This window comes from Orcinus orca, chromosome 10 (assembly GCF_937001465.1).
Source record: "Orcinus orca chromosome 10, mOrcOrc1.1, whole genome shotgun sequence".
In the NCBI taxonomy this organism is placed as follows: Eukaryota; Metazoa; Chordata; class Mammalia; order Artiodactyla; family Delphinidae; genus Orcinus; species Orcinus orca.
The window spans coordinates 39,042,956-39,067,159 of NC_064568.1; the positions used below are offsets into that span (position 1 = coordinate 39,042,956).

Consider the following 24,204-nt stretch of genomic DNA (forward strand, 5'->3'; position numbering starts at 1 on the left):
GAAAATCAAGAGTCTTAAAAATTTTCAAACCATTTGACTTAGTAATTATATACCCACTGCACAAATCAGTTGCACAAAGAGGTTTCCCAATGTCTTATTTATGATAGTGAAAAACAGAAACAATAAATGCCCCAAATGTTGGTACAACCATATACTGGAACATTTATGCAACTATTACAAAATGGCATTTTCCAGCCGGGTAAATAACAACAGCTGCAAAAACAATTAGTTGTAACAAAAAAATGTTATATATATAACCTTGATTATAGAAATAATATTAATTTTAAAAGGCTGGAAAACACTAACAGCAGTCATTTCTTTCTGGTGGGATGATAAATGATGTAAATGTTTTTCTAAGTTTTTCAACATTTAAACAATAAGTGTGAATTACTTTATAATTGGGGGGAAACAACCCAACATCTAAGATGAAAATTAAACCAAGATGCAAACAAAGTCCACTATATTTAGGAACATGCAAGCTGCATATCCTCCCAAAGCATGGGCACTGGATCCCAAGTGGCAACAGACATTTTCAGCCAGTCACCCCAAAAATATAGTTGTTCACTGGCTTCAGTATATCTGCCTTCCTATTACACAAAATACCAGCACCTGAGATCTACTTTGGAAATGCCTAGGGGAGAAATAAAATTTTACAATTGCCAGTTTTGATTTTGCCCTCCCAATAACCAGGCATCTGGTCCTTGCTCTCCTGCAAAGTGCAGGTAGAGAAGGGCAGCTCTGAAGCTAAGAGAGCAGAGAAGAAGAATCGCTTTGCCTTACCAGCTTCTTCCTGGGTCCAGACTCCATGTAGTATGCATATGGGTACGTGTACTGCAGGGTGTATCGACACTGCAACAGAGAAGAGAAGGGACCTGTATCTATGACCCTAACTACATGGATCTCAGGTGGCTTTTACAATTCTACCCCACCATGCAAATTAGCCTGGCTCAACGGGTATGGGCCTGAAAGAAATGAGGCCAAGGCAAATAAAAGATGAATTGGGGGACAACATGGCAAAAACTGAAACAAAAATGGTCACAGAACACCCACAGTTCCTTTTCCACACTGTGATTTATTACCAGCAGCTGCCTCAACGGCTCTTCCCTCTTGAGTCGGACATCAGAGTCCACACATCTATCTCAATACTTGTCCAAAGACAATCTCTTATTTTCCTTTGAGTGATGCATGGATGGGACAAAAGAAGAAAAGGGCTCTAGTTTTCCCTGCAGTTCTTTCCCTGCAGGCCAAGGCACTGGAATACTCTTCTTAAAATCCCCTGGACATCCACAGAGGGCTGGGTCCTCAGTGGGCACAGCCCAGCAAAATGTGGACCCATAAGCAGGAGCATGCAGGACTGCACAGGGTGCTGAGCCCCCTGCCCCCTACAGTGCCTCCCACCCTCAGAGGTCTGGGCCTGACAGGGCTGGAAGAGTGAGGGGGTACAAACCTTGGCCAAAAGCTTGGCAGCATTCTGTAGGTACTGCCAGTCGATCCACGTCCCCAGATTATTCATGACCCTCTCCTGAATCTTCTCGTGAATCCGCTGGTATGTCTGTGCCTCCAGCTGCAAGCTCTTGTTGTGGTTCTCCCACTACAGGGTTCAGAGGAGGGAGAAAGCTGCAGGAGTCCCAGGAAGGTGGAGATCCAAAAGGAGTTCAGAATGGCCACAGCCTCATCTAGCTGATGGGGACTGTGTGTCCTTGGGATTGCAAGAGGGGGGCTTCCTCAGTCCACACTACCAACCCTGTCCAGAGCAGCTGTCTGCCTGCCAGATCACTCTACCCCCCTGCGGCAATAGGACTCGAGCCCTGAGGATGAAGCAAAGCTAGGTAACTACAGGTCTCTTGTGCTTAGAAACCAAATGTCCCATGCTCTGTGGGCTTCTGAAGGGTCTTCCTGGGATGAACTGCCTTCTGAATCTATTAAGATGGCACTGGATTAGGGGGAGGGGCAAGATAGGGGTAGGGGATTAAGAGATACAAACTACTATGTGTAAAATAAGCTACAAGGATATACTGTACAGCACAGGGAATATAACCAACATTTTATAATAACTATAAATGGAGTATAACCCTTAAAAATTATGAATCACTATGTTGTACACCTGAAAATTATATAATACTGTCAGTCAGTTATACCTCAATTAAAAACAAACAACAAACATGGCACTGGATGGAAAAGACTGTCTGATGATGCTTCATTATCCTTCAACTCATCATTCAAACAAGGTCAGCAGGTCCTTCCTTGTTAGCTGTGGCCGCCCTGTGGAGCCTGAAAGCCATATCTATGGAGGCACCACACAGGCCACTGCAGGAGTTCCACTTCCTGACTTCTGTGTGAGCATGCTGGCTGTGGCTACCAGTCACTGGGAATTTCACCCAGCAGGCCAAATGGAAGAAGCCCACCCTCCAGGCTTCTGGATGCGTACCCTCTCAAAGTAGAACAAGTACTTCTTGAGGGCCTCCCTGGCCTGGGCTTGCTGGCTCTGATTGACAATGTCAGGGTTCTCCTTGTACCGACTGCACTCATAGTACTCGCTGCCGTGGGTCTTCCAATCTCCTAGACACATCCAGCAGAAGTCTACACAGAATAGAGAAAGAAGTATTTACACACACGAGACAAGCCCACATTCCTCCAAAGTCATAGGCAAAGCAGGAAAACAGACAGATCCTGCTCTGGGTGGGGGGTGGGGGGGTCACCTATCCAGAACTCTCCAAGGGTGCCTCTTTACAGAGGGAATGTATACCACTCATCCCTGTCACATTCCACTGTCCCTGTAAGCCTGTCCTTGCTGATGTGAACAACAGCCTACGGATAGTCTCAGTTTCATGAACACATATGCTTTGTGCCGTTTAATCCAACACAAGCAGATGCTGACTGTACAAGGCCACTGGTCTGCTGTGCCAATGCCTCTGTGACAAGCAGAAACTTGTCCAACTGAAGCCCACCTGGTCATTCAGAAAACACATGTGCCCACCTGACTATGTCCCACTCTCAACACCTGTCCTAGGTGTTGTACATGAAACTGGAAAGAAAGACTTTTCCCCCTTTTCTTCTGTCTTAAACAGCACATTTTTATGGGAATTCCCTGGCGGTCCACTGGTTAGGACTCGGTGCTTTCACTGCCGTGGCCCAGGTTCAATCCCAGGTGGGGGATCTAAGATCCCACAAGCCACACAGTGAGGCCAAAAAAAAGAAAAAGCACATTTTCATAAAACCCACCCAATAGTGCATACCCAGAATTATGACTCTGTTTCCATACTGAGGAAGCAAAGAGGGAAAAATAAAGATCCCCTATGGATGCTATACATCTGAACAATTATTGTGGCTTAATGGAGAGGGGCCAACCACAGTTCTATGTTCTGTCTCTGCCAGAGACCCCGACAGTGGTAAACCCTGTTTCCCAGGAATCACTCCATAAGTTGGCTCAATGACTTCCCAAAAGGGACTTCTGTAAAATCTGGAGAAGCTAAAGCTAAAGCCAAATCAAGAGACCCAGAGGTCGTTCACTTCTCTTCTCCTAGGAGGCTTCACTGAACAGTGGCAATATTGCTTTCTCCTCAGTCAGCTAGGTTGTGTTTGCTACTGTTTTAAATACTACTACATTGCTTAGGGTTGCCTGTACAGGTAGTAAAACTATACAGCAATGTGAGGGATGGAAGTTAACTCTGGGCAGTAAGGGATGGGGAGACTATGACTGAGGAGGGACACACAGAGGACTTCCTCAGTACTAAGAATGTGGTGGGTACTCGCGTGTTCACTTTGTCATTTCTCTTTAAACTGTACGTATGTCTTGTGCACTGTTCTAAGTGGATCATGTATGTCCCTCTCATTCAAACATGCAGAAAAGCTAGGGTGCGATATCACTGAGGAAATATGCCACTACCCTCGGCCTATCTTCACTCTACACTTCAGGGTCACCACTCCAGTCTAAAACCTTGCCTCGTCTACTCTGATTACAGTGTGCTCCTGGGAGAACACAGGAATAGCATAAGTCAGGCTCTTACAAAGAGAAACTCTCATGGCCTCCTGGTTGGCATCTAAGCAGCTGTGTAAGAAACCTATCTAGACATATTTTCTACCCAAAGGAATTTTATTTCTTTACTTGATCTGGCAGGAAAGGAAAGCAAAACCAACAGGTTCTATGTAACCTACAACTGATAGATGACGGAGGCCTGAAAGGCCAAAACCCCCTCTGAAAACTTTATAAAACCTCAGAGGAGACTTCCCTGGTAGCACAGTGGTTAAGAATCCGCCTGCCAACGCAGGGGGACACGGGTTCGAGCCCTGGTCCAGGAAGTTCCCACATGCCACGGAGCCACTAAGTCCGTGCACCACAACTACTGAGCCTGAGCTCTAGAGCCCGCGAGCCACAACTACTGAGGCCTGTACGCCTAGAGGCCGTGCTCCACAACAGGAGAAGCCACTGTAATGAGAAGCCCATGCACCGCAACAAAGAGTAGCCCCCACTTGCCACAACTAGAGAAAGCACACGCACAGCAACAAAGACCCAACGCAGCCAAAAATAAATAAGTAAATAAATTTATATATATATATATAAAAAAAACCTCAATGGAAAACTATTATTTTACTGCCTCCAGTAAAACCATGTACAGCCTGCTTAAAAGGTATCTGTAAGGCAGCCCAGATAAGCCCATGCTACTTACCTGCCTTGGCAAAAATAAAAAGAACACACTAAAACCTTCTTCTTGGATGACTGAGGATTCACGAGGGTCTAATAGTCACCCCAAACTTGACTTCTGACTACATGCGTCAGCAAGACGGCAGTGGGATTATAAAAGGGACCGAAAAATAATAAATCAATAAATGCTTTAATCTGGTTATCATGACTATAAGTGACTGAGGCTGCCCTCTGTTTTATCACTTCACCACAAAAGCACTCACTAAATAAGCAGTGGAGACCCGTGCACAAGAAACAGAGACTGTGCCACTGGGCCTTGTACATCAAGCCTGGGACTCACCGTGTTTACACTTGGAGCATTGCTGTCAGAGGGAAACAGAAGAGAACATGTTAAGAGCACGCTGACCAAAGGTTCCATGTCACATAAGCAAAACGTACAGGCATCTGCTCACCATGTGATTGCAGCCTCCATTCTTCTCAATGCAGATGTTGCACTTGGGACACTGAGGAGACAGAAGGGTGCCATTAGGCTCACGCACCATCAGGCCGGTTCTAAGACAAATTACACAAAGCTCCCGGCACCCGTGCCCAGTAGCTCATCGTGCGAGCACTTCTGGGGAGGAGCATCTCACTTAAATGTGGCGGGTCGCTGAGGCTGGAACAGCAATTCAAGGAAATGAGGTCAGCATGTTTGGCTCTGAAACACTCCAAGCACCATCTGTCCCTGCCACGAGGCCGCTCAGATTAAGCACAAGCTGAGTCAGTAGAGAGCTTGCCTGCTTGGGAGGAACGCCAAAGCAGCGTAAAAGCTGCCACACTGGACTAAGTCCTCATCAGCTTGCCTGAACTTCTGCTTCCAGGAGAGGCCAAGGAAATAACCTCTAAAGCTCGCTCTCATTTGAGAGATGCCAGCAACCCCAGGCAGCAATGCAGAGATCAGTCTGATGCTGTGCTCTTCCATTGCCACGAAAAGGACTATGCTTAATGATGTCATGGTCACAGCTGTGCTTGTGGGTGCATCAACTCAGCGTGTGACTGGCACAGGGTACATCCTTGAGTGCTGAGTCGTGCAGAACTCAAGGGGCTACAGGCCATGCTTTCCCATGGGAAGTTTCCAGAATGAGAATTGGGCAGGCTTGGGCTTGCATTAGAGTTCTGCTATTTATTATGTGTGGCTATCAACTACCTCCCTCCCAGGGCTGTTAAAGCTTGGGAAACATTCAATAAAACCTAGTCTTCTTCTAATTAGTTTTCCTAAGGGTCAAACTTCTCCAAGCATTTCAGCAATTTATTAAAATAAATGCACTCGGTGCATACCATGATAAATTGCTACAAACTCTGCCAGGTCTGGGCAGCCTCCATCAAGAGCCCTGAGGCCCTGATCAAGAGCCTCCATCAAGAGCCCTGTTCTGCTCTCAGACGGTACATCTCCTGGGCAAGGCCCTGGGTAGCACTAAGGAGGGCAGATCCATGACAGGTAAGATACAGTCCTTACGTCTTTAGTGTGAGCACTAATGTAGTTGGCTGTTTCAGAGTCGTCTGCACACTTCGTGAGCCATTTCCGAATTGTGGCGCAGTCTGTGGGGGCGTGATACATCTGACGACACTTGAAACTTAAAACCAGAAAAGATAATTGTTAGGTCAGATCCTGTGTTCTTCATTTTCCTTCTGTCCAAGCCAACAGATCCTGAATTAGAGCTTTTCAAAGAGGTAACGTCACCTATGAAGGCATCTGAGACCTTTTCTCACCCAGGATTATACTGAAGTACTGTGTGAATTTCTCTCAATAAACCCAAATGAAATGTTTGTTTCAAATATCTTATGTGGTGTCAATCCTTCCTGACAGGATATCAAATTCAGAATTCAGCTTCCCAAAGGGCATGGGGATGCATTCTAAGATATCTCAACTCAGGCCCAAGGCAGGAATGAGATCCAGTTCTGGGAGCCTTGGCTTATCTCCAAGTCAGATGTGCACACAGGATGCACAATGCCAGCACTTGTGCAATCTGTAGGGGGCATGATACATCTGACAATGCTTGAAACTTAAAATCAGAAAAGAAAAACACTCCAACATTCATCAGGCCAGGCTCCCATGTTTTTAATTTCCCTTTTGTCCAAGCCAACACAACGTTATGGATAAAGGCTCTCAGGCAGGTAGCCTAACACATGTCCCAGGGAAAAGAAGTTCATAATGCAGGACACAAAGGATGGAAAGCAACCACATTAGTGGTTCTTAACCTTTGGTGAATCACAGACTCCCTCAACAACATCTTGAGAGGCAGGCACATATGCACATATACCACATTTTCTACGTACTTTCTCTGAAGCCCCACCATGAATTTTCCAGGGAGGCATGAATTGGGGACAGGTCTGGACCTAAATTATGGCTCTGCCATTACCTTGCACCTCAATTTCCTCACCTATAACATAAGAGTAACAACAGTACAATCATACACAGTTGTTGTGACAATGAAGGTAAAATGATCAGGACAGAGCATTTCCTCTGGTAAGCCTTCAGTATACTTTAGCTATTCCCATCATGTCTACTGAATAGAGTAAACCCCAGGTAAATATAAACACATTTATGGATTATAGTGTTATAAAATTAGCAGAAAGGCCAAGAGAAAGATTAAAACGTTGATGGTTGTTGCTTTCAAATACAGTAGTATGTGAATTATCTGTGCAGGTAGATACACACCCATACAGACATGCAGTCTCTGGGCCATGAGTCTCAGCAGCATAACCACAGCACATTCCCCAAGAATCTGTGCCCCGTTCTTGTCTCCAGACTGACTATTATCAAACATCTCATGGAACATGAGATGCTAGGTACAAACCCTGCCCACGTGGAACAGAGATGCTCTTCTGGCTCAACGACCCTGCCTCTCCCAGCCCCACCCTCATAAGAGCAACGGCAGTGATGCTTTAGAGCAGGGGAAGGCACAAGCCCAGGGCTGCTCAGCACCCACACTCACTCTTACCAGAAGACCTCGTTGCATCGATTGCACTGTACTCGGCGAGCTCTGGGCTCCTGTACCCGGATAACCATGGGGCAGTCTGCACCAGGGCACAGCTGGAGCTGGTAGTGACTCTGTGAACACACCAAGGGGAGGAATAATGAGGACATCCCCTAGTTGGTGCCTCCAAATTAGACCTCCCTGAGTACTCAAACACCTTCTGTTCTTCCAGCTGATGACTTATATCAAGGGGCTACAGGAATTCAAGATGGATGTTGTGAAGACCAGACATTAGGCAGGTAGTGCAAATGACCTTTGTTTGTTTGCTTGTTTTTAATATTTATTTATTTGGCTGCGTCAGGTCTTAGTTGCAGCACATGGGATCTTCGCTGTGGCATGCGGGATCTTTCGTTGAGGTGTGTGGGCTCTTCGTTGCAGCATGTGGGCTTCTCTCTAGTTGTGGCGCACAGGCTCCAGAGCACACAGGCTTAGTTGCCCCGCGGCATGTGGGATCTTAGTTCCCCAACCAGGGATCAAACCCGAATCCCCTGCATTGGAAGGCAGATTCTTGACCACTGGACCACCAGGGAGATCCCTGAAAATGACCTTTGAATGCTTAGCTTAAACTAGGTAGCAACTCACTAGAATGCTCTAAGATTACATGACAAAATGGAATACAGAAGTGTGTCTCTGAAATGAAAGGGCATACGGACCAGGGCTGGAAAGGAACAGAGACCACTCAGCTGCGCATAAGTCTCTGAGGGGCTCAATGACCCTCAGGCATCTACCAAAGGCAGAAAACAGCACAAGGAACAAGGCATTGCTTTTCCTGTGGCATGTGCATGAGACAACCCAGACCGTCAATCAATCCAATAAGCTTGGGCATGAAAGACAAAGATGAAAATTATGCTGCATAGAACAAACAAGCCTGAACAGGTAGCGCAATAGAGGGGAAGGACTCCAAAAGTGACCATGCTGAAAACCTGAACAAGTTTTCCAATTGCCCAAAAAGCAACACCTCTTCTTTGTGCTGAACCACACAGTGAACTGAACAGAACAGCAACTCCTGAGATATGCCTGACTTGTGTTTATCCCGACATACAACAGCTTGTTTAAGCAACTCTGTATAAGGTGGGGATGCCTGACCATTCTACAAGAGAAAACCAAGGCTCAGAGAGGTAAAATAATGGGTCAAGGGATACATAACAAGGAAGCAAAAGACCTGGGATTCACTAGCACTCTAGTAGTTTTCAAACTGTTTTAAAGCCGTGGAGCTCTTTCTTCAAACGAAAGCATCTACTGGCAGTCTAGTCTATAAAGTAACTGGTGAGCATCTGATGAAAAGCAGGCCTGGGAAGACAGAGGGCACAACAGGGGCTGGGCATACCTCCACATAGTCCCTGAAGAGGTAGCGTCTGTATTTGTCTCTCAATTCTTCATTGGGCAGCAATGGAAACACAAAGTCCTCTGGTGTTCGAAGCGGGCAGTCCTGAGCCATGCAAGAGACACCTGTTGAACAAAGATAACCTGATGGACAACTGTATCGCAGAAGACACAGCGATAATATATTTGCTGAGTTCAACCAACAAATTCAGATTCTATGTAAGGAACCCCTAAAGCATCAGAATTTATTCAAAGAAGAGAGAAATTAATATATTTGCACAGTGATGCAACTAAAATATTATTCCAAATTAAATAGGATAGGGAATTCCCTGATGGTCCAGTGGTCAGGACTTGGCATTCTCATTGCCAGAGCCCTGGGTTCAATCCCTGGTCAGGGAACTAAGATCCTGTAAGCCGCACAGAGCCACCAAAAAAACCCCAACAAAAACAAAACAAATTAAATCATATATATCACAAACAGCACCAATAAAAAACAAAACTGTTTAAAAAATCCTATAGGGTGGGCTTCCCTGGTGGCACAGTGGTTGAGAGTCTGCCTGCCAATGCAGGGGACACGGGTTCGTGCCCCGGTCCAGGAAGATCCCACATGCCGCAGAGTGGCTGGGCCCGTGAGCCATGGCCGCTGAGCCTGTGCATCCGGAGCCTGTGCTCCGCAACGGGAGAGGCCACAACAGTGAGAGGCCCACGTACCGCAAAAAAAAAAAAAAAAAAAAAAAAAAAATCCTATAGGGTTATTAACTAACAATTTAGTTCTGTGATGTTTAATATTACATGCATGTGATTACCGTCAATACAATGAGATTTTGCAGACACAATTAAAGTAATGCTGATTTAGTTTCAAATATCAAGTCATAGTTAAATATTCCTTTAACTGATCATCAAGTTTGATTTGTGCTTATATTTCCTAAATAACAGCTAACTCTCTAGGTGTTTCTGAGTTATGGCTGCCACTCTGAGAATCAAGATAGATACGGTAGGCAGCTTAAAGGACAGTTCTCCCAAAAGGCAAGAGAAGGTAGCCTTGCATTCACACCAACGTTTACATATATGCCCAAACATTAGCCTTAACTCTCTCATTTTGCTCAGGTCTAAACGTTGCCATTGTTCAGACAGATGTGTTTGGAAACCAATGGTTCTGACAATAAAAACTTCAATTAGGCTCACAAGAAAACACTCAGTTGACCTGAGAACCTAAAAGGGCAGAGCTAAAGCTAAATACTTCATGCCAGCCTTTTATAAATCCTATGGCAGACTCACCCACACCCACGCCATCCTTGACAAGTACTGAGCAGTGTTGCTCCCAGCAGCTGCGGCAAAACTGGTGCTGACAGGCCAGAGACAGTAGGTTTTCCTTCCGCACAAACTGCATACACACTGCGCAGTGGTGAGGGGGATGGGTTGTGGGGACCTGGGGAGAGGCAGAGTGATATGAGCCATGGGAGGCAATTCTGACCCCGCAACAAGTGTCAGAACTCAACTGCAATGTGTGCACTCTGCGAGTTCCAGTTTTGAGCAGAAAGCATATTATCAGGAAGGCTTTCTGAAGGAGGTGGTAACTGAACTAGGCTTGATGAATCACTAGGATTTAGAGAGGCAGAGAGAAGATGGAAATGAGAACTAACAGTAGTTTATAACGTCAGGCTGAAAAGACCAGGATTTCAGAACTGTCAAGGTCCTCAGAGGTCATTCAATCCACCTTCTTTCAGAGACTATTGGGTTTCTTTTGAAAACTGCCCTCATTCAGCACAGCACAGAGTTGCTCCTCAACAAGTACTACAAACCCAGCCATATAGGTGCTTAGAGGCTGAGTGTGAGCCTCTAACAGCCCACAATGCAGTTTTACGTGTCAAAGACAGTGGTTTTCCCATATCAATATGTCCAAAACATAGAGTATTACAGTTTTTACCAAGTTACAACTCATCCTTAACATACCAAAGAGATGTCACATACAATTAATTTAGAGAGATGAGGAAGGCTTCTACAAGGGAAGAAACTCTTCTAGTTTGTGGGCAAATAACTGTAAAGCTTAAACTCCAGAATCCATACCATGCTACACAAACTGGCAAAGACAATCTGGGGACCCCAGCCAAAAACACTAACCAATGAAAAAGTCCACTACATGTTTAACATTAGGTTCTTGTTAGTTTACTGGGAATACAAAAAATAACTTGAGGAAAAGGACCGTATTCTCATGTTTGTCCAGTATTCTCCTAGAAATTTTCTCCTAAGAGACTGCAGAAGTTATGTGGTGATCTGAGCCCCAATTCTCCCTCCTGAGAGTGCTTTTAACATGGCCCTCATTCATTTGACAAATGCTGACTGAACTCTCAGATACAGAGGAAATTGCTATACATTGATTCCTAAACTTAAAAAGCACTTACAGTCTAGTAGGGGAGCTGAAAAGATATGAGTGAATTACTACAACATACACATAAAGGTTTAAAGATATAAATAGAGGAGTTTGGAGGGGAGTGGTCCCAGGAGATATGTTTTGTGAGAGATGGCTTGGATGTGGGTCTCTAAAGATGAGTTCCATTTCCACAAGCAGAGATGGGGACAGAATCTGGACATTCCAGACCAGGGAAGGCACAAGCAGAGTCAAAGAGGCATGTGGTGAGTGGGAACACCAAGAACACAGCAGGAATAGAGTACAGGCTGTAGGTAAGTGCAAGGAAAAAGGTGAGGCTGGAGAGGGCAGGCAATGATTCACTCCTCATCTATGAGGAAAATTTCCAAACTATAATGGAAATGGAAGATTTAGGCTTATGCTGGAACAAATATCATGGGCATATTGCACTACAAACAAGGCAAGATGGTTCTCAATAACAATGTGAGCCACAGAAAGAGCCACGGGCAACAGGAGAAGCCTTATTCAAGGAGGAGACACTCACATGTTTCGACGGATTGGGCTGAACTCGAGCCTCAACGAGCAGTTGAGCACAATTAGACTTGTATCTACAAAACAAAACGCAGAAGTAAAGGGAATCAGAACCTGAAGACAAATAGTTTTACTTCTGAACAAAAACAGGATAGACCAACATGTGTTGCAGTCACACTGAAGCGTCTTTGTCTTTTAACTACCTTCTCGCAAAACCAAGCTGGCTTTTTACCTTACTACAAATACTTTCTGCTTTTTCAATTTTTTTAGCTCTCAATTGGTATAAGAATAACAACTCTGTCCTAAAGGCACTCAACTATAAGAAAAATACTTATGAAGGACCATATCTGCTTTAAGTCCCTTTCTAGAATTACAAGCAAATATCTCTATGTCTTCAGAATAGGAAAGGATATCTTCAAGACACAGAAAAAGCAAAGCATAAAGGAAAACTCTGTATGCTACATTTAAGAACTTCAATTCAGGGAACTCCCTGGTAGTCTAATGGTCAGGATTCTGGGCTTTCACTGCTGTAGCCCAGGTTCAATCCCTGGTCAGGAAACTGAGATCCCGCAAGCCAAAAGAACTTCAGTTCATCAGAAGACAAGATAAAGTGAAAAGCCAAGCTATAAACTGAAAGATAATTCAATACATATACAACTGGTAAACAACTGATATTCAGAATAAACAAAACAAAAACTCCTAAACGTCCATTTGAAATGAAAAACAACAATTAGAAAAATGGGCAAAAGACATAACAGGCATTTCACAGAAGAGGAAGCACAAATCACATAGGAAAAAATGATCAACCTCCTTAATAACCTGGACATTGAAATTAAAGACAACCAGATGCCATTTACACCCACCAGACTGTAAAACTTTAATTCTGACACTCCTACACCACTAGTGGGTATATAACATGGTACAATCACTTTGGACAACATTTTGGCATTATCTAGTAAAGCTGAAGTAACACATACTCTACAGACCAGCTACTCACTTTCTGTACTTAACCCTAGAAAAATTATGTGACACTATAAGTCATGTACAACAGTTTTCAGAGTTGCATTATTTTTAACAGCAAAAAACTAAAAACTCACAAATAGTTTTTGACAGGAGGATGGATAAGATGTCATAATGTTCAACCTTGTTAATTTAAAAAGTTGAAGAATACATATGATATGATTCCATGCCTGTAAAGTTCTAAAAACATACAAAACTAAAAGATATATAATTTAAGAATAAATAAGAAAATGATCAATACCGAATTCAAGGTCCTGGTCGCCCTGGAAAAGGAAGGGATTGTAGCCAGGCAGGGATTGCCATCAGAGAGGTGTCTGAGTAAAGGTCAGAGGGTTTCTTTGTTTGCTTTATTTGTCTTTAAAACCTATATACATCACAAATATGGCATGTGAGTGCACACTCACACATTTTTGGGGAAAAAAATTTCATAATAAAAATTTAATTCCTTTCTGGAATGAGGTATGGCATAAATACATTTAAAAATAAAAACAGTTATCATGTGGCAATAAAAGTGCCACACAAAGTCCAGGTAATCACATTACCAAGACACCAGGAATCTGAGCAGGGAAGAACTACATCTCATATACATGATTTCCTTACTCTGCCTAGTCAGAATGCCTACTTTAATTTTTATTCCTAGTTCTCACACTACTATTCTTAGTATCTTTATAGCTATCCAAATTGTCTCCATCCCCAAGTTAGGCTAGAGAGTTTGGACAGTGCTAGATACCCATTACCGGAACCTATGTGGTTCCAGAGTTTTGGATAGCAGTGCAGACAGGGAAGTTCATCTGGAAGTCTACCTAACTGTATTCAGCTCTTCAGTATAGACAGTGAGAGTGCAGTTAGTGAACCAGGAATGCATTTGCTCTTTCCTGATCAGGCTGGGCTGCTCTGGCTAGTTTGGCCTTCTTAGCCTAGAGAAGGAAAGGCATAATGATCTTCCTCTGCCGATCAACAGAATCACACCATACAGAGAAGGAAGACTCACTGTGGTGTGAAAGAGCAGGGGTAGTGACCAGTGTACTGCTCAGCAGGAGCAGTTTTGTTCTCCAGGAGTTAGCTGGCAGTCCAGAGGCATTTTTGATTTACGGACTTCTAGTAGGTAGACCCTGGAGATTCTTCCAAACCTCCTACAATTCACAGAACAGTCCCTTCACAACAGAGAGTTATCTAGCCCAACACATCAACAGTGCTTAGGATGAGAAACCCTGAGCTAGACAGAAGCACATGCCTCTTAGAGGAACCCCCTTAGAGGATGCGTAAGGAGGAAGAACCCCTCCTCCTGACAACTTCCAGGACACCTGAGACTCCAAGTTGTGTGCCTCAAGGGCTCTGGTTCTGGAAGTGCGGGGTAAACTAGCTGACCTTTTTTCTGAAGGTAATATGCACTATGTCATGATGTATTCCTCACTTGATGTGTCTGAAAGAAATAACTGGAGATACTGTCAAGTGTTATCTAGAAGGGCACTGATTAAAAATTAACAATGGCATAAAAAATTTGACCTAACTTCACTGTACAACAACAGGGGTTTGGAAAAGTATGGAACATCTATATAATAAAATACTGTGCCAGCATTAAAACTGGGGTAGAAAGAATATGCTGAAAACATGGGAAAATGTTCACCATATACTGAGGAAAAAAAGGCTATACACTATGATCCAGTGTTTTAAAAATATAATCTGCACACTGTTAAGGACATTCTCCAAAACATAAACAATAATCATCACTGGGCGGGTAGGCAGAGAGAGGAGCTATGGGCAATGCCATCTCTTCTTCCTCCCCCAAACACCTTACCTGTCCATTATCTCTGCGACTTGCCAGTGGAAATTAACTAATATAAGTTTAGCAACTGAATGAGATACCTAGAAAGAAAAAAAAAAGAAATCAAATTATAATGTAGTTTCTTTCAGAGTGCTCTGCATTTTGAGAAATGCATACATTCATCTCTATTGCAGGCCCAGGCTTGACTTTCGAATTCTTCCTCTTGGTTCTCTGTTACATCTTTTAAGTTCAGACTCTTATAGTCTTAGTGATTTCTTGGATCTCTTGATTTTTCGATCTTTGTTTTCATTAACGACCCTTCAAAGAAATTAGTTTGATTTGAAACTTATGCGAAACCATCAGGGGCTATTTACAGTAAATAACGACCCAGCATCCAATTTAAGAAAAAGAGCTGTTAGGTTCCCTAATGTGATTTGTTTCCTCAAGCTGCTGTAGGAGGCTATACATGGTAAGTGCACCTCTAGTTAGGCCTGTTACTTGCAGAAAACCTCAGGCTTGGACTTCTTGTATAAACCCAGAAAAACAAAACAAACAAAAAACACCCCTGTTTAAAATCTCTGAATTCCCGGCAACTAATGAGCCCTAATTGCAAGGAGAATTTAGAAGTCCGTGGGCAGCCTTTCTGGCCCCTACATTCTCCTTTAAAGCACAATGGTTATGGCTATCAAAGAGCCTCAGAAGGTGCACCGAACTAGCAATTCTACCTCTGTAAATTTTTTCTGAGGAAATGATACAGGATATGCAGTCCCTGAAAAGGATGTTGCATAGCTAAGTTTACTGACACAGAAAGTAGTTCATATATTAATTTTAATGTTAATAGGAAAGTAAGCTAGTTACAAAACAGAACCCTGAACATCAAGACTTGGGTGGGGGCCTAATCTTTTTCTTTTTGGCCGTGAGGCTTGTGAGATCTTAGTTCCCTGACCAGGAATTGAACCCAGGCCTCCAGCAGTGAAACACAGAATCGTAACCACTGGACCACCAGGGGGCCTTATCTTCTAGTCCGGCTCGGGGCGTCAGAAGATTAGGATGTGTTTGGAGGCCTAGATAAGGCTACCCAGAGAGAGCATTGCAAAACACGAGGGTGCTACTGAATCAAGGTACTCTGCTCACTGGACTGAGTTTTCATACAGGAGCACCTAGAGCCCGTGTCCGCAACAAGAGAAGCCACTCCAACGAGAAGCCTGCGCACCACAATGAAGAGTAGCCCCCGCTAGCCGCAACTAGAGAAAGCCTGCACGCAGAAACAAAGACACAACACAGCCATAAATAAAAATAAACTAACTAACTAACTAAATATATATATAAAAACACTTAACAACTGGGGGAAGTCTTCCACTCTTCTTATATGTCCAATTGTGGAGAACAAAAATCTTCCAGCAGAACCAAGACGAACTCTTGCTGGACTGTTTTGACAAGCAACTAACAACCGGTTAGTAGTTAGGATTACATATTATCAAGAACGACTTAAAGCTTTCTTTTATGGATTTATTTATTTATTTTTGGCTGCACCATGCAGCTTGCGAGATCTCGGTTCCCCGACCAGGGACTGAACCCAGGCCATGGCGGTGAAAGCCCCAAATCCTAACCACTAGGCAACCAGGGAACTCACCCAAAAAGGACTCACAATGAGAAGGTCAAACCTTTTCCAAAAGGAAAATGGGTCCAAGGTGATAACCACTGACAGCCAAAAAAACTAATGACTTAGGAAGGAACACATATGACCATATCACGTTCAAAACAAATTTGCGGTTCTATCAGATCAATATGTAATAAGAAGATTAAAAGTCTTATTTATTTATGAGTCTAATCGAGGAAAAGACTAGAAACTAAGAACTAGGAAGTTCTTGCCCCAAAATTTGGAACCCCAAGGTAATTACAGATTAATCTGAGCTTCTCCCCACAGAGATAGAGTCCACCATTCTCTCCATCACAGGGGTCAAAGAGGGCCCTTCTCAATAATAATAGGTCACTATTTCCAGCATGCCTGGGACTATTACCCCTGTCTAAACTGCAAACCCTTAGCTGGTGGAATGTGTCCACTTTGGATACTCACAAGACCATGAGGCAAGAATAGTTAGGATGAATTTAAACAAAGACTCTCAAGAGCAGAAATAAGATGTTTTCGTATCCCCCCACCTCCTCCCCAAAATGTTAGAGCTATTCTCAAGAATCATGCTAGAAAATATATATAATACTTCGAAAGTTCAGTGGGTATAACTGCCAATATGAATTCAATTTTGGTTCACAGTTTGTCAAAATGTTTATTTTAATTGCTGAATTTCAATCTATTTGGAATTGCCGACAGTGGATATACTATTCTTTATACACATGTACCAGGCAATATAAACTCCCTTGTCGCCAAATTCAACAAACATAATGGTCTCTGTGATGAGTCTCGCAGAACCTGTTCAGGTACACTAAATGTGCTCTTCCTCCTGAATGCCCATCTTGTCACTGGAGACATCACACTCCTACATCCGCATCAGCATTTTCCTCTATGTCTCGCTCTTCCTTACCACTCCACCCTCTTCCATCACCACCATTCCACTGCACAATCTCTAGTCCTGCCTCTCCTAAACACTTCCATCAGAAGGGCTTCACTATCACCTGGACAAAGGAAAGGTATCTTATATACTGACATGCCAGTGTCTATTATCTGCCCGCCACCCCCACCCCCCGCCACCCATAGCCCCCAGGATGAGTTTCCTAAAGCCTCCATGTAACAATTACAATAACAGACTATTCTTAGAGCTTTCACGTCTTACCAGGATCAGTCCCAACCTGTTTAAAACCCGTCACAGCTCTCCAGTACTGACAAGATGAACCTTAAGCGTTAGTCAAGAGTCATTAGGACCCACTGCAGAACTACTGCCCTGAGGAGTCCAGCAATAGACCAAATGATTCCAGCAACCCCAAGAGGCTCCCTGACTGTTCTCTGCCAAGCATGCCCTATTTCTTCTTATACAGCAAATATTTGGAAATTAAAGAACATACCTCTATAAAACCTGTGTGTCAAGGAAGAAATCACAAGAAAAATTAGAAAATGTTTTGAACGAATGATAATGAAAATACCACATAATAAAAGTTGTGAGATGCAGCTAATATAATGCCAAGAGGGAAATTTACAAATGTAAGTATTTATACTATAAAGGTCCAAAAATCAATGACATAAGGGACTACCTTAAGAAGCTAGAAAAAGATGACAAAGTTAAAAGAAGAAAAAAGATAAAAACAGAAATAAAATCCAAAACAAATAGTGAAAATCAATAAAGTCCAAAAGTTGATTCTTTTTTTTTTGCGGTACGCGGGCCTCTCACTGCTGTGGCCTCTCCCATTGCGGAGCACAGGCTCCGGACGCGCAGGCTCAGCAGCCATGGCTCCAGGCCCAGGCGCTCCACGGCATGTGGGATCCTCCTGGACCGGGGTACGAACCCGTGTCCCCTGCATCGGCAGGCGGACTCTCAACCACTGCGCCACCAGGGAAGCCCCCAAAAGTTGATTCTTTAAAAAAATCAATAAAGTTGATAAAAACTTTAGCTAGAACAATTAAGAAAAAAAGAGAATACAAATTGCCAATAACAAGGGTGATAAGAGGGACTATCCCTACAAATCTTACAGGTATTAAAAGGAAAATAAGAAAATATGAATAATCAAATGCTAATAAATTTGATATCTTAGATGAGATTGACAAGTTCCTTGAAAAACACTTACCAAAACTGACACAAAATAAAAACTGAATAGCTCTATATCTATTAAAGACATTGAATTCATGATAAAAAATTTTCTCACAAAATGCCAGACCCAGAAGTTTTTACTGGTGAATTCTATCAAAACTAATATTAAGTAAACACTTCAGAAACTAGAGCAGGAAGGAATACTTCTTCCAAATTCACTTTATGAGACTAACATAACCCTGATATAAAAACCTAACAAAAATATAAAAAGAAAATTACAAATAAGCCTTATGAACAAAAACACAAAAATCAATCCAAATATTTTAGCAAATTAAATCCAGCAATATAGAAAAGGCTGATTTAACATGTGAAAACTCCTAAGACAATTCACTGAATTAACAAAATAAAGGCAGAAAAAACCCAAATGACCATTTCAGTAGATGCAAGAAAACTCATTTGACAAAATTCAATAATCATTCAAGACAAAAATTCTTAGCAAATTAGGAAGAAAAATGGAACTGCCTGAATCTAATATAGGGCATCTATGGAAAACATTATACTCAATAATGAAATAGTGAATGCTAAGATCAGGAACATCGCAGGGATGACCACGCTCATCATTTCACTTAACATTATGAAAGCCCTACCCAGGGCAATAAGGAAAGGAAAAAAAAAAAAGGACACACACACAAAAGACATAAAAGATTAAAAAAAGAAGCAAATCTGTCTCTATTCCTAAATAAAATGACTACACAGAAAATCCTAAAAGAATCTACAAAACTAGTAGAACTCACAAATTTTGTAAGATAAAAAAATAGAATGCCAATATATAAAAACCAAAAGTATTTCTATATAGCAGCAAACAAATGAAAACTAAAATTTATTTATAAATATATTTTATTTAACCCAAAATATCTAAAATATTATTTCAACATTTTAATCCATAGAAACTAATGAACTATATTTTACATCTTTTTTCCATCTAAATTTTCAAAGTCCATTGTATTCAGAATTATAGTACATACCAATCCAAACTAGCCATATTTCCAGTGCCCAACGGCTACATGTGGTCACAGCTACCATACTGGACAACATAGCTATAGACTGAACACAGCAATCAAAATTAATCAAAATCAGGGACTTCCCTGGTGGCACAGTGGTTAAGAATCTGCCTGCCAATGCAGGAACACGGGTTTGAGCCCTGGTCCAGGATGATCCCACATGCTGCAGAGCAACTAAGCCTGTGTGCCACAACTACTGAGCCCGCACGCCACAACTACTGAAGCCCATACACTCTAGGGCCTGTGCTTCACAACAAGAGAAGCCACCGCAATAAGAACCACGTGCACCGCAACGAAGAGTAGCCCCCCCTCACCACAACTAGAGAAGGCCCACATGCAGCAAAGAAGACCCAACACAGCCAAAAATAAATAAATTTATTTTAAAAAATTAATCAAAATCAAAGCAGGGGTTTTAACCACTGGACAGCCAGGGAAGTCCCCAAAGCAATCTTGAAAGAGCAAAGTTGGAGGACTTACACCATCTGACTTCAAGACTTACTATAAAGCTACAGTAATCGAGACAGTGGGGTACTGGCTTAAGGACAGACATATAGATCAATGGAACAGGATAAAGTCCAGAAGTAAACTCATACATTTATGGTTAATTTCCACAATGTAATTCATTGGAGGATAGGATAGTCTTCAACAAACGATTCTGGAATAACTGAACATCATTATAGAAAACAAACAAACATAGAACTTAGCTGTTTAGCTCATGTCACACAAAAATTAACTCAAAATAGTTAACAGATTTAAATGAAACTGAAAACTATAAAACTTCTAGAAGAAAACACAGAAGAAAATCTTTGCAACCTTAGTTTTAGGCAAAGATTTCTTAGATATGATACTGAAAGCACAATCCTTAAAAGAAAAAATCTGATAAACTGGACTTCAACAAAATTAAACGTTTACTCTTCAAAGGATGTTATTAAGAAAATGGAAGAGACAGGCCACAAAATGGGAGAAAAAATAATTGCAAATCATGTACCTGATAAAGAACTTATTTCAGAACATATAAAGAACTCATACAACTCAATAATAAGACAAACACCCCAATTTTTCAAAAATGGGCAAAAGATTTGAACAGACACTTCACAAAAAAAAATGAATAGCAGATACACACAAGAAGAGATCCTCAATATTACTAGTCATTAGGGAAATGAAATGCAAATTAAAACTACAAGATACTGCTTCACACTCACTAGAATGATTATAATCCAGAAGACTGACGATACTAAGTGCTAGCAAGCATGTGGAGAACCTGCAACACTTATATAATGCTGGTGGGAATGTAAAATGGTAGAGTCACCTCAGAAAACATTTTGGCATTTTCTTAAAATGTTAAACATACATTTACCATATGACCTAGCAATCCCACTGCTAGATATCTATCCAAGAGAAATGAGAACATGTCCACATAAAACCCTGGATATAAACAATCACAGCATCATATTTCATAATAGCCAAAAACTGGAATCAACCCAAATGTTCATCAACTTATGAATGAATGGATAAACAAAATGTGGTATATATCTATGCAATGGAAAATCATCATTGGACAATAAAAGGAAAGCATTACTGTGATACAACATGGATGAACTTTGAAAACATTACGCTAAGTGAAAGAAGCCAGACACAAAAGACTACATATTGTATGATTCAGTTTATATTAAATTTCTAGAAAAGGCAAAACTATGCAGACAGTAAGATGATCAGTAGTTTGGTGGGACTGGGAGTGGGGACCAACTACAAATGGATACAAGGGAACTTTCTGGGTGATGAAAATGTTCTATAACTTGGATTGTGGTGATGGTTGTATATTTGTTTACATTTACTAAAACTCTTCTAATGGTACACTTTAAAATGGATGAATTTAATGGAATGTCAGTAATACTTCAATAAAGCTGTTTAAAAATAAAACTGATAGACAGATATATAATAAAGTAAATGCAGCAAAAAGTTAGCAACTATATAATCGAGATGGTATGTAAATGGATGTCCACTGTACAATTCTTTAAACTTCCTTGTATATTTTAAATTTTTCATGAAGTTGGAGGGAAAGTTTGCCAAATTTAATTCAATGGCAATCATCTGCATAAACAAATGTCACAATAAACGGAGGGTTGACCCTTACACTACTGCATCAAATAGTTCATTTTGATCTTTTACTTACTCTTCGAAATGAAAATTTTCCCTTCAGAAAAATTTCCCTTCAGAGTTTTTAACATAGTTCTGACCAAAGGTTAACCGATTAGGCAATGTGAATTTTAGCATAAATAGGTCTGTAATGCCAATAACTTCATAACACTATGGCTCCCTCTAAACCTCCCACACCCAGCCTTCTTAGTGTTCCATTGGATGCTCTTCTCCCGGTCTGTCAGCTCAAACTGTTGCTGTTCCACAGGGCACAACTCTCAGGCCTGCCTTCCTCTCACTCCTTGGCCTGTCTCTGAGCAACTGGATTTGTGCCTAAGCCTTGGTCAGTGTGAATATAAGCCCCAAAGATAAGAACTTCTCTCTCATTTTCCCCAGGGAGTTGGGGAAGGGAGTGTGACTGATCAAAGTGGGGAAGGGAGGGCAATAAGTGGTATAAAGTTCATCAAAGACTGAAGGGTGCCCTCACGTCCCTGGGTGGTCTAGAGAAGGTTTTCACAGAGTCAAAGATGAGGTCAGAACAGAGGCCAAGTGTAGCCCATCTTCCTTGCCTTTTTTCCCTCATTCCCTGTGCCCTCAAACCTGACCCACAATGGGTCAGAAGACTCTGTAGAGCTTTCTCTCCAGCTTGAAAGGACTGTGGGGTCACCTCTGTTGTCATCCACCCTGGACATTGCTCTGTATTGCCAATTCAATTTGGCTTTGTTTTGCCATTACATTTACAATCTCAACACCCTTAGATGGTTTTCTGATCTTTATTTCAGGAAGCACTTGGCTACATGCATGTCAAAAAGGACTTTGCTGCCGGACATCACTATTTCCCAAAGGTTGCAGGCAAACTTCTTCTGTCATCCTCCATAATGTTTGGGAGAGACACTTAAGAAGGTATTTCCCAGATAGAGGCCCTCAAAACATGTTCAGCAGTTACCACCTGTTCACAGATACCTAAAGGACTAGACAGCTGCTGGGGAGTTAAGTTCTCCATTCTGTTTTTTAACAAAGAATATATAAAGCGTGCACACAATTCTATCCTGGCTTCATAAGCAGGACTTTGGGGGGTGGGTGGGTAGGAGTTGGACCTGAGGGGGAAAATCCAGGATATGAGCCAATGATGCTAAGATTTTCTCATAGAGATGTAATGAAGTGTACATGAATATTTTAACTGCTGTTATCAGCAAGCAGTTCCTGACATGGTTAACAGCACACAAGTCTACAACCTCAGCACTTCGTTAGATATTCTGTCTGGAGGCATTTTTATTCCATGATCTAAGGGCTTCAGAGACTAGAGAAATGAAATAGTGTAAACATCAGCCTGTCAAGTTGGAATGGAGACCACCTTGATAAGATAAAACTTCTGGATCTATGTGGCCTCTGACCCACTCATTACAAGGAGACAGATGCAGGATTACAGGAACTTAGATAAGGCAACTCCAGCAGCAATCTAGTTATTGGGTTATATTTTAGCACTCTTTTAGCATTCCTATGACTTGCTGCCCCACTCTATGTCTCAATTTCATTGTATGTATTTTCCCTATTAGGTCCCTGAGCAGAAAGCTGACTGTGGTGAAATTATTTTTCAAATCACAGGACCCTAAGTCCACCTGAAGTCTGTTAGTAAATGAGAGCCACACATTTCTTTTCTGGTTTCCACCAAACCCTTCCCCGATAAAAATTCAAGTAAGTCTCTATCAGAATTTTATAACTTAATCATTGGAACAAACATTTTTGATCCCCTGACCACAAAGAACTTAAAATACCAGAGGGAGATAAATCCTGCTACTGAAGGAAACGATAAGTACATACAATATTCTGGACTCTTTCAATACATCGCCAACATCTATCTTTGGGAAAAATGTCTTCAGAATTTCAGAAAATTTAACAGTCATTACTTGACATCCCAGAGAACCTGTATAGTATATTTATTATTCAAAATAATGCACAGGACATGCTAATTTTATGTAAGGATCAAAGCACATACTGAATAGCCTCCATTCCTGACAACAGTTCCCCAAGGAAACCCCTGAACATGGTCAGTTGCTTCTTCATCTTTTTAGTCTCCTATAGCTGGTTCAAGCTGTCCAGCCCTTGGGGACAAGTTAATAACACAGCTTGCAGATAGATTTTTTTCCCCCAGAAAAAAGAAATTCAGCAGCCCACCAAAACTGTCACCAGCCCTTCCCACACTTACCAGTGCCATAGGGAGGATGCAGCTGATGGCAGTGAGCATCAACGGCCTGAAAAAATACAGGTGGTAGTTTCAATTTTTATTTAGAATTCTTACTTGCCAACTGCCTGAAATCTTTTAAGGCTACATGAATGGGTCTCCATGCCTCAGCCTGTTGTTAAGCCACTTCATGGTCCAATCACATTTGTTAACAAACACTAGCGGTCATTCACTAAAAAGCAGAGATGAAGGAAAAGAGTGAATTGTTGGCCAGCTTCTGGGCCTGGGGTAGAAAGGGACATGATACAGGAAAACTAGCCTAAGGAGATCAAGATGGATGGATTTTGGTCTTGGAGGGTACAGGGTGAAGCAAGAAAGTACTGAAGGAATAAGAGAAAGAAGGTTAAAGCACAGAGACAAAGGAGTAGGTGAACACCAGCCTAGAATGGGGCAAAATCAGC

At 42.0% G+C, this 24,204-nt stretch overlaps 1 protein-coding gene and 1 non-coding gene across 5 annotated transcripts in view; one reads left to right on the forward strand and one right to left on the reverse strand.

The window, feature by feature from the left end:
* The window catches only part of ARIH2 (ariadne RBR E3 ubiquitin protein ligase 2), a 45,179-nt gene that overhangs the window by 1,935 nt on the left and 19,040 nt on the right, over positions 1 to 24,204 (reverse strand). For 3 of the 4 annotated variants that reach the window (XM_012538264.3, XM_033413140.2, XM_033413141.2), the window contains 11 exons: positions 14,700 to 14,767; positions 11,895 to 11,958; positions 10,261 to 10,411; positions 8,987 to 9,108; positions 7,624 to 7,733; positions 6,138 to 6,255; positions 5,095 to 5,145; positions 4,983 to 5,004; positions 2,429 to 2,580; positions 1,448 to 1,591; positions 781 to 849 (listed from right to left, as the gene is read on the reverse strand). In XM_012538264.3, the coding sequence (XP_012393718.1) occupies positions 781 to 849; positions 1,448 to 1,591; positions 2,429 to 2,580; positions 4,983 to 5,004; positions 5,095 to 5,145; positions 6,138 to 6,255; positions 7,624 to 7,733; positions 8,987 to 9,108; positions 10,261 to 10,411; positions 11,895 to 11,958; positions 14,700 to 14,767 (1,071 nt within the window). Of the gene's footprint in view, positions 1 to 780; positions 850 to 1,447; positions 1,592 to 2,428; positions 2,581 to 4,982; positions 5,005 to 5,094; positions 5,146 to 6,137; positions 6,256 to 7,623; positions 7,734 to 8,986; positions 9,109 to 10,260; positions 10,412 to 11,894; positions 11,959 to 14,699; positions 14,768 to 23,767; positions 23,814 to 24,204 lie in introns of all 4 variants that reach the window. The other variant, XM_049716143.1, reaches the window with a different exon arrangement.
* On the forward strand, positions 9,309 to 9,381 carry TRNAE-CUC (transfer RNA glutamic acid (anticodon CUC)). The gene has a single exon. It is a non-coding gene; the product is annotated as a tRNA-Glu (tRNA).